The sequence below is a fragment of the Haemaphysalis longicornis genome, unplaced genomic scaffold (assembly GCF_048455015.1).
Source record: "Haemaphysalis longicornis isolate Haplotype H1 unplaced genomic scaffold, Haemaphysalis longicornis Haplotype H1 scaffold_3, whole genome shotgun sequence".
NCBI lineage: Eukaryota > Metazoa > Arthropoda > Arachnida > Ixodida > Ixodidae > Haemaphysalis > Haemaphysalis longicornis.
Genome location: NW_027526335.1, coordinates 26,476,211 through 26,487,233, shown reverse-complemented (window position 1 = coordinate 26,487,233; position 11,023 = coordinate 26,476,211). Strand labels below are relative to the sequence as shown.

Below are 11,023 nucleotides of genomic sequence, written 5' to 3'. Positions count from 1 at the left end.
CAAAAGTACGGTTGATCAACTCACCGAAAGTTTTGATTTCCATTTATTACACGTGCTCAACCACTTAGGAACTGCTTATTTGAGGAAAACATTTATAGATGTTTCTCCAATGAGCTTTTGCCGTTCAGAATTATTGTGACATCACAAACCCGTAGTAACCGAAAGCGAATGGGGCGTCATCGCCTGTTTTCATGTTTCTGGCATTTTCTGCCTTATTTAACATTTCCTGGTTGCGAGGTTGGTGTTTTTAGGTTCTCGACAACGTAATCCATCAATACAGGCCACCTTGTTTCCACCCTTTAGTGTCCTTTTAAGGAATGTCGACTTAATGCTCATCAGCAGACAAAGTGAAACAGAGAAAGGTGACCAAAAAAGCTCAGCCATGCATCACGAAGTTCAGTAGACTTAGATTTTTGGCAACAGAGTTTAGGCAACCAGGGACTTGCCCAGGCTTCAATATAAATTCACTTAGCAAAGAAAATTAATTTCAGGTGTACTTTTGCAAACCGACAAATGAAGAAGGACAAGCAACTGGCTGGAATCCAACAAAACCTTTTAAAAAATTCACCATTTTGTATACCAATTTTTCCTTTGTATACAACAAACATTACAGATATAATTTGTGGAAAGCTCTGTGCCAAACTACCTCACAGTACTCAACAGAGTAATTAGTCACAAAAGAACTGTGATGAGCCCGAAAACTGTCCTTGTGAAAAGTACACACTTTCCACATCAACGCAGTAATTTGACGTTGATACCATTTCAGGGACTGACACCCAGTCCTTCTTTTAATTATTACTTGCTTTTTTCTACGCAGAAAAAGGTAAGGTACCTTGCTCCTTCAGGAGCATAATTTTGTGTCAACAAATTTTGATGCCCAGCTGTGATGGCGGGTGGCTCAGGTGACCAGCTGCACACTATGCTCGCAGAGCACGGCGCTTGTTTCCTCCAGTGTCCTACACAGTTTCATGCACCACTACGCGTGGCCAGACGCTGACCTCTGCAGCAGCTGTGCAAAGCGGTTGGTGATGGAGAGTGAGGTGTCGATGAAGCGCTCCACGCAGTTGGTCAAGCACGTCTCTGTCCGGCCGTCCAGCTTGTTGCTCGGTTTGTCCACGCACTTGTCCCAGCAGATCTCGTTCAGTCGGTGGACCTGCCAACAGGTGCATCGTTTCTCAGCCACAGCACAGCATTGATTGCCGTCACTGTTGGCAATAGTAACAAAGAACAGCAGAGTAGTTGTTAGGGCGAATTGGTACATAGCGGCGTGTCGAAGCGCAGCACAAGACGAGGGACAAAAACACAGAAGAGACACAGTGCGCTACTGTGTGCCTTCTGTGTTTTTGTCCCTCGTCTTGTCCTGCGCTTCGACACGCCGCTATGTAAAAAAGGAGTTGCCAGGAACCGAGAAGTTACTTTTTTACAGCTGGAACTTGAACATGAATTCTGTTTTTGTTTTGTTTTGTATCACCTGTATGTCCACTCCAGCAATAGCCCTGGAAAGGGCTGCAGTATGTATAAATAAGGAAAACAGTGACACTAGCCTCCTAGGTTAAGTAGTTATTTTCTGGCAAGGAAAGAATGACTCAAACAAAACTTTTTTTGAGAAATCTGGGCAGCCTTCCATCACAGCTGCACTTCAGCACAATAATTTTAACAGCGAAGCTGTTTGACAAATCATAACTTTTCGTGTCCGCAATTAAAAATACCAAGAAATTGCCGAGCGTGAGCACGTGAGAACGGGTCTCGCGGCAACTGCCCGGCAGTCAACAAAACCAAAAGTATGCCGAGCGCTCATGCATGCGTGCCTCGCGGAGACCGCCCAGCATCCCCTGCGAACGTTTGTCAAGCCAAGCCACTTAGGGAGATTGGTCAAGATTGGCAAAAAAAAACAAACAAAAACTCCAGCGTTCGCCGTAATTGTGCCAACACTTGCTCGGAACGAGAAAGACACGTCATAGCGTACCTACACACCTCCAAGGTGATGTCGAATGATTATCACTTCCAAAAAAGTGACAGGAGCTCACACTTATAGCAACAATGATGGAGTGAAGGTCGTTGCAGCAGCGAAGAAGAAGCAAATAGGCTGCAATTCTGGATTTAAACCTTCGTGATGGTCGTGAATGCTGCGTACAGCTTCGCTGCCTTCAAGTCTTGCACATTAGTGAGTGTGAGCTTCCTTAATTTGCTTTGCAAGGACACTGTTTTATGAAGTTAATGGGCTCACAGTTTTATGAAGTTAATGGGTTCCAGAAACTGAAGTTGAAGGCTTTACTTTGGGAGCCACAAAGTTGTTGTGTTCGTGCTCCCCAGCGGAAGCGCAGTTCTGTGTCGGCGCCTCCCGACAGCGCGCCGATTAGTGTCCCTTGCAAAGGGGCCCTTTCCCTTACCGGCGCCGCCCCCGACTCCACGGGGTGATGGACAATGCACGGGGAGACGCTTTGGGACCTTGCTTCGGAGCAGTCGCAAAAGCCGTGCTCTTCTTGGGTAAATAAACCCTATTTTCAAGTGTGCACGTGCATCAGCTTGTCAATGACTGCGCGGACATAACAAAAGTAAATATACAATTTTGTTTATTCTGGAAGAACTAGCTTTTGGTAACCAACTCAACTCAGTTCCAGCCCCAAAAGAAGGTACCAAATATTGAAAAACTATCTACAGTAGACTCTCGATAAACGGAACTTCAAGGGACCGGAAAAATTAGTTCCGTTTAACAGGAGTTCCGTTTACTGAGATGTTCTAAGGTGCAAATTTATGAACGTACACACTTCTAAGGGCATTTCATGAACTCAAACCACTAGAAAGTGACTGTAGCTGATATTTTTCAGAAAGCAAGAAAACTACAAGAAGCGTAGGCACACCATTCACAAAGTTGATTTGGCAACAATGAGTCGCTGTGCACTAAAAAGTGCGTCAATTATTTTTGTTTGAGTCCTTGCAACTGTATCTTCACAGAGGCTAGAGGCCTCAACTTCGCGAGTGCTTACGGGCCACCGAATTTAGAAGACGGCAACGTGGTAATGAAGGACGAATAGCACAACGATGGTCCGAACGAGGCGACAGGAGATGAGCCCTGTAGCCTCAGTGTCTAGAATCGAGACTGAACGACTGGAACAAGAACTGCGATGTTGCATTCGTTGCGCTAACACGGCTAACCCCTTAGGAGACGAGGCTTACGAGGCCAACACGGCTAAAAAAGCATGGAGGAAGAAAAAAAAAAAACAAGAACGAAACAGCCGGAACCGTAAAAAGCTGATTCTCATGCCAGTGGATTTCACAAGAAGTTCTATTTCTGGTTCCGTTTACACAGTGATGCGGAAATTTTAGTTCCTATTACCGAGAGTTTTTTTACATTATCTGAATACAAAACCAACCAAATTCCAGGCAACTGTTCCTTTTAAGCGATTTCCGTTTATCGAGATTCTACTGTAATTTCACATTACACGATGTCAACAGTGATGCAATAGGGGGAATACTAAAAACAGAGTTATTAGTAATGAGCATTAACTGCGCGCACATCATCGTTGTCGTCTTCTGGCGACATATCAATTCTTCCCCCCTAAGAGAAAACAGTAAACAAAGTCTCCATAGCGGTCTGGAGCCGAGGTGGGTCATTCGTCCACGTGGATCTGAACTTTGTCTCACTGATAAGAGTGCAGGCTGCACCTGAGTCGACTTCGAAGGTCAACGATTTGCCATGTACACGTAGCTGCATCATGACCTTCTGGGTGCTGGATATGTCCATTAAGGTGTTGAGCTCATAAAGCGCCTTGCTTGGCGACTCTTGAGAAGTCGTGTCCTGGGCTGATGCTGTTGTCGAAATTCCTTCACATGGATATTCGATGATGTTGTTCGCCTTAGTTCTTGCTTCTTTCCGCTTTTTGATACATGCTTTTTCGATGTGTCCGCGTTTCTTGCAGTAGTTGCAGGAAGCTGCCTGGAACTTGCAAGTGTCCGGACTATGTTGTGTGTCACAACGCCAACAACGTTGGTTCTTGTTCTCGGCGTAGCTGCTGTAGTGGCCTGTCCTTCCCGTATTGCAATTACTTGTACTGGCTTTGTGGATCTCTCTCCATTCCGCCTTCACGTTTTTCTGGTCTTCAACGGCGTTTTCAGCTCTCAATGCGAAGTCAAAAGCTTTCTTGAACGTCAAGTCCTTTTCTGCAAATAGCCGTTGTTGGACCTGCTCATTCCGAAGACCACAGACAAAACGATCCCGCAACATTACGTCCAGTGGTAGCATAGACGGATTCGCAGCCATATCTGTGCTGGTGCCAAAATTACAATCCGCTGCTAGTTTTTTGAGCGCTGCCACGTAATCACTGACCGTTTCGTCGTGCCTTTGGTCCCGTCGTTGGAAGCGTGCCCTGCAGAAGACTTCAGAAGGTTGCGGATCAAAGTGAGCCTTGAGCACCTCAACGATGTAATCGTAGTCCACTTCGCTGGGCTGCTTGGGTTGAACGAGGGCACAGACGATGTCGTAAGTCTGTTCCCCGCACAGCGTTAGCAGGTGAGCGCGTTTCTTGGAAGCGTCCTTGATGTCGTTAGCTTCGAAGAAGAATTGAAGCCTTCCATACCAGGATCTCCAGGAGCCGGAGCTGCCGCTGAATTCGGGTAGCCGACCGAAGTCGCACGTCGCCATGTCGTTCCGTTTCTTGACGTCGGTGACCTGCCGGTGAAGTGCCGGTGAGTCCGCAGTCTTCCTCGTCGCCAAATTGTTGCGTCCGCACAGCCATGGATGGCTGCCGACGATTTATTACAACTCAAGAGGTTGGAACATAGGCAGTAGTTCGGGCGTTGGAGACAGCACTGGCCAGCGTTCGACGCGTGAGGCGCGCTCGTGCCACAGAACCCAGTGCCTCTCTCGCGCGCACATCATCGTTGTCGTCTTCTGGCGACATATCAAGTAATGAGCATTAACTGCACATTAGCACTCAAGTGATACAAGCAAATGGAACTAAAGGCAACACTAAAATCATACAGCTTTGGCCAGGGGGTCGCCAGTCCCATTAACAAATCCCTGTGACGTTATAAGGACCCAGTGAGAAAGTGGCTCGTCAGTTGCCACCAACGTTTTTAGAGGGGCCTTGAAACTCATTTTGAAGGCTCTTTGTAAACTCTCACAGATATAATTATGTTGCAATGATTGCCACTCTCTTCAACACTTTTTTTAAATCATTGCTATCATCTTCCCCCCATCCCCAGCCCCTCACACAGGCAGTAAGAGAGTGAGCTGACCAGTTCTTGCCTGGAAACACAGCTATTGCTTGCAGACAGGGCGAAGATGGCCGGCCGCCCCAATGAAGTCAAGGACTAAAGACCCCGACCACATACATTCTCTCACCAGATCTTATCAAAGTGTCTCTCCCTCCCTCTGATCCTTCATAAAACGTTTGCGCATAATCACTGCGTTAACGTGTGGCAAAGCAGAGATTACTGCCTTAGTCAGCCTTTTTCATGCCCTACTGGTAACGTCAAGTGTTGTCTCTGAATCGTGTGCTGTTCATTGACCCCGATACTTTCTGTAGCTTACCCTTGCCTGTAGCATGCTTGTGCTCTACGGTGCACATGTATGCTTTTTTAGGGGCGAAGCCCTGTAGTCGTCTCACGTGGTTGTAGCATCATGTAGTCACGGTACTGAAACACCAGGACACTTGTTTTCCAATGCCTCGCACTAGAACGTTTCATCTTCGTGGGGCAAACGCGTACTAAAAGAACACACCAGGACACTCGTTTTCCAATGCCTCGTGCTAGAACGCCACTTCGTGCCTCAAAGAAACGAGACTTACAGCAAAGCTGTATAGATGGTATTCACTGAAAAGTTTAACTGTCAATTTTTTTGCTTGGCAACAGATGATACATAACACCAGAAACACCCATGTTTGTGCCGCTTCGGCACAGACATGGCGCAGCTTGAGCCACAGTGCCCACACCTCGCAGAAAAAAATGACATATATGTACGCCCCTCAAACACCTTTAAAAAGGTCAATCACATACATGTACGTCATCGCTGGTACGTTTAAAAAGCACGCCTTTTTCGATCATTGTTCTCGCTTGGCATATGCTGCCCCACTGTGGAAATATGGTAAATTTTTTCTTGTGCCGATGGCTCCTCTTTATTTTTTTTCGCTTTACTACAGCAGTGCACCCGCTATCACTTGCGCATCGCGTCCCGCGTGGGTGCGCAGTGGCTGGTTTCGATTTCGTCCTCCACGCGCTTCCCGCTTCTTGTGTTCGCGAAACTTTCTTAGAATTTTTCATACGTTAGTCATGAATAAACCATGCGTATGTAACAATACAAACAATTTTTTGTCACTTTATGATCACCCTAATAAAGTTACGACAATTATTTTTCGAAATAGGTTCACCCAAAGAATTTATATCAGCAATGAAAAAAATCGACCCTGGGGGGTCGCATTTGGCAAAAAAATTTGACCCTCAAAGGGTTAAATCCAGCCCACATTGGAGCCGAGGCATTACCTTGCTCTCGGTGGGGGTCAGTTTAGAACATCAAATGCACGTCGTGTGCTTACCACGGACAAGAACCGCCATCTCGCAAAGCCCGACCTAACCAGTTGTCCACATGGTTGCCCGCATGCGTGCCATGCTAGTGAATACAACCCATACCTCTACCCTTAATGGTTTCATCTCTGTGGGCAAAAACGCCAAGGCACCAAGAAAACACTTATACACTGCACACTTGGCTTCTCCCCAGGTTTCACATTACGGTTTCATCTCCGTGGTCAAAAACGCCAAGGCACCAAGGATACACTTATACACTGCATGCTTTGTCCCTCCACAGGTTTAACGTTAGTGAAGGTGGCCCAAAATTTTTCCTTGTTTTGAAAGGTATCGCATCATACACAGTCACAAGGCATGCATGCAGTTAGTAGAAAGGAATCGTCTAAACTGCTTGGGTGTGCAACTCCTTCCTGATCACGGCTGCACATATGTACACGTTGTGCAGCGCCTGCAAGAAACCATTTGGCAAAACAAGCTTCTCACCGCTTTCTAATTGTGCTTCCCTAGCAAAGCTAAAGAACTGAATTGCACAAAATGATTAGCAAATTGCCACTGGCAGCTGATACAACATCATTATCATCGGCAAGAATCAAGGAACCATCACCATCAAGATTTGCCAAAGGGAATAAAACGGCTTCCATCTTGTTGCATCGTTCATGGCTGGTGCTCTGTTTCATCCGCTCGGGAGCGACATAGCAGTAGCTGCCCTTGTTTCCCCTCTGTCTGTCTGCAACATACTTTAGAGACAGCATATTTCATTTTGCTAATGGATGCATCAACTGCTACAACCAATTGATAGCAATGAAGTGAAGACACAGGAGCACCAATGTTCAACCCAAACGCTCAGCGTGGTTTCTCGCATTGGTTTTTGATCAATTTAATGCCATAAGCAGTTCGCGAGCACTAGCCAGAGTGATAATCTGAGGGTAGAACTTCATGCGCAGGACTGATCCCAGCACCATATTTTAACAGGAATGCGTTTACTGAAGTGCCCCAGGTCAGGACTCACTGCACTGAACCAGCACAGCTCTCCCATCCACATCGTTCTAAACTACTCAGGAGATAAAGATACAAATACCCGCTTTTATTTTGCAATACCATCTTAACACTGATCATATAAGAAATATTCTTCGAGAGGAGATTATTTGAACTGTGCTGTACAGGCCCTTTTTTGCTCCACAGTGTTGGCATGAATGACAATCAATTTTGCCCAGCAAGCCAGTCACTACAAACCGACTTGCATGTTTCAAAAGATCGAGGCTGCTTTGCTAGCCAAGATAATTGCTGTCAGGTCAAACCAAAGTCACATATCCTTCAAAGTCTGTTACAATCAAGCACGTGGTTAAATAAAAAAATGGCAGTTGATTCTGATCGTTATCTTTGAAAAGTGTCAAGCACTTCATATGCAAAAATGGTCTTTGCGACTGGCCCAGACAGCATGCAAGCAAACAAACAGGCATCTGTACTACGTGACGTGCAGCTTTTATTCGTTTTTATGCAGCTTTTATCTCACGTGTGCACTTCTCTTGATTCCAGGTGGCTATGTAGAATAATCTACCAGCGGGTCCGCCAAACCATCCTGTGCAAATCCCCCACTTGGCAGTATGGCAAATTCACGGCCAATGGCAACCAGACAGTGCTGCCACTGCTACTGATTTATCAGTAGATCTGCTGATGTTGTTCAATTTCTGCTGATTTAGTGATAAGAGTGCAAAATCTACTGATTTTTTTGCTTTCTGCACATCAGGTTACCGAAAGCTACCACTTGAAAGCTACCACAATTTTGACCTCAGCTCGAGTTAATCGGGGCGTTGCCATTTTTCCGAGGACCTATTCTGATTGGTTTTTCGTCAAGAACTGAAAGTCAACCAAAAAAAGAATTGGCTCCAATCCACGCTGGAAGGTGGTTGGAAAGCAAAGCTTTAAACGACACCCACAGCCATTGCCCATGAGAAGTCACTTGAATTCACACACGCGGCTCTACAAAGAGTGAAACCAGAGATTTTGCCAGCCATTACTTTGAAGTCGCGGGGGCGGCGGCGGCGTCCCGAACGCAACAGCATCGTCGGCCACGGCCGGGCTAAAGCGGCGGACGCCGCCGCCTCGCCGCTGTAGCACGGCCGTGAGGCGGGAGAAACAAAACGGAGAGGAGCGTCTTTCGGAGGGTGAGACAGCGAAACCTAGCCATCCTTATATGCTAGCTTGTGGCTAAACCACCGAGCGACACGAGCGCAGACACCGAAACTATTCGGCGTGTGAGTGATTCCCATTTATACTTATTTAAGCAAGTTATTTCAGTAAGTTTTAGAATTGCGAGAGAGCTGAGGGAACTTTTATAATCTCTATTTATCAGAACCAGTTTCTCCTTTTGCCTTTTGTAATACCTCTTAAAACAATAGGTATTCACCAATTTAGAAAACGGGGTCCCATTCGTGGCAAGCTGTGGGCAAAAGGTAGCATTTCTCTAGCGGTCGGATGTCCGTATGTGGTTCCCGACATGCAAACCAATCCTAAAGTATGTTTGCCGCACGGCCACTTAATCCAATGGGGTGCGGGTTACCCTGGTGGTGCTGTCGAACAAGTTAATCAAGCCGTGCAAAGGCAGCGCGCAATGGACGCGAAGCTGCGCCAAAATAGGCCCAAAAACAACCGTCGCTAAAGCAGACGACAAAGCCGTACCGCCGACGCCGCCGCCGGCGAGCAGGCACTTTCGCGCGGGGAACGCTGGGTAAATTAGCCGTGCCATCTACAGTGTGCGCCGTGGATGAACCCCCCTCCCCCCGCCGCCGCCTCCGCCGCGTTGGGAGTTTGTTGTCCCGCACGCTACGAAAGAACCGTTGGCTGGCAGAGCTAGAAAGCTTTGCTATAAAAATGTAGTTTCCGATACGATTTCATTGCGAACCCCTCAAAATTCAGTAGGAATGAAGCAAATGCGTGTTTTATTGTAACAATTTAATTAACATAAGGGGTATAAATAAAGGGTATAAGGGGTATAAGGGGTATTCGGGTCAGTTTAATGAAACTCACCGGAATTAACCTAATAAAATCCGACGACAGTACCCGCAGTACACAGTTCAGCTGTTTGCGACGGCGACACGCACAAAGCATATAGTACCCGAAAAGAAATAAAAAGAAAAGAACCATAGTTGCATTTGCGTATCTTCCCCCTACGCGGCGCCACCATACACGTGCGCGTGCACGAATTGGCTAACGAGCGTTAAAAAAGAAGCTTGAAATGGGAAGTTGCTTTTTCTTACTTGTTCTGAATAGAAAAATCTGCTGATTACTGCTGAATTTTGAGCCAAATTCTAATGATTTCTGCTGATTTTTCAAGCAAAAATCTACTACTACTTTTTTTTTGCCTGTGGCAGCACTGCAACCAGAGTATGGTGGTTGCACTCAATGTTCCTGCAAATTTATACAGCAACGACCTGTTTCTCGTTATTATTATAACTGTTTAGTTTTTAGAAAAATCTGCAAACTATGAATAAAAATTCGGCCGAGTCCTCGACCTTCCTAGCAAAGAAGCGTAGCCGAAAGGTTATCATTGCCTTCTCGAAAGCAGTTGGGTGTCGGTGCGATTACCAGAACTGACAGACTATCGAATGCATTTCATTTCTAACAATGCGGTAAGGGTGCCTCCGCACACACGCGCACGAATTTAAAAAAGGGACGAATGCGGATAAAGGCGTTCGATGCCTAAAAGTAAGCAGTGACTAAAAATGACCTTCATTGTGCAAATTCACCCCTGAAAGCTAGCACACTTGGCAACAAGTGCCACGCACACAAATTACAAAAAAAAATGATCCAAAGTGTTGATGAGCTTTTAACGACACATGGGTAGTTAACAACGCGTAAGAAATGGTAGAAAATACTAGTAATGACAAACATAAACGAAAAACAAGCTGCCCAAGAGGAAGCCTCTCTGAGCATTCTCATTCACAACTCTACGTTTTTGCACACAGAGATACGCTTTTGGGCATCGAGACATCCGACCCAATCACAGATGATCGTGAACGTACGCAACAGCAAGAAAGGACGACGCCGAAACGCACGTGTTTCTCACCTGCGCCTGAAATTGTGCTTTCTGTTGCTCGACGGCTAGGAATTGCTGCATCTCTCTGTCCAGTCCTGCGTTGGCGTCACCTGAGTCGAACGACATGATTGTGTCTCTTTCTGTATATAATATGCTGCCTGATGCAATCAAAGACCGGTGTGATCGCAAATTACGGCTTTACGACAACAGCAACGGACACGGACAGATTGCCGGTCAGCCGGTCAGCCATTCAAAGGAACCGGAAACCTAAAAAAAATGATGATAATACAATAACACAAGTAATTTAAATATTAATGCAATAGGTAATCTTTAATTTGCATTCATCCAAGTACTTTATTTAATGTTGGTAATTTTTATTTTAGTCTGCTTAAAATAAAGTTGCGCTTTAAAAATACGTATTTTCTGCCTAAAAATTATTTTTTATCCAATAATAAACTTTAAACA

The 11,023-nt window shown here is 45.8% G+C and overlaps 1 protein-coding gene across 1 annotated transcript; it reads right to left on the bottom strand.

The window, feature by feature from the left end:
- Window positions 1-755: 755 nt before the first annotated feature.
- Tim8 (translocase of inner membrane 8) lies at window positions 756-10,818 on the bottom strand. Its single transcript, XM_077702695.1, has 2 exons — window positions 10,589-10,818; window positions 756-1,153 (listed from the first exon to the last, which is right to left on the bottom strand). The coding sequence occupies exons 1-2, from the start codon at window positions 10,682-10,684 to the stop codon at window positions 977-979; spliced, it is 273 nt and encodes a 90-aa protein (XP_077558821.1). The 5' UTR covers window positions 10,685-10,818; the 3' UTR covers window positions 756-976.
- Window positions 10,819-11,023: the final 205 nt, after the last annotated feature.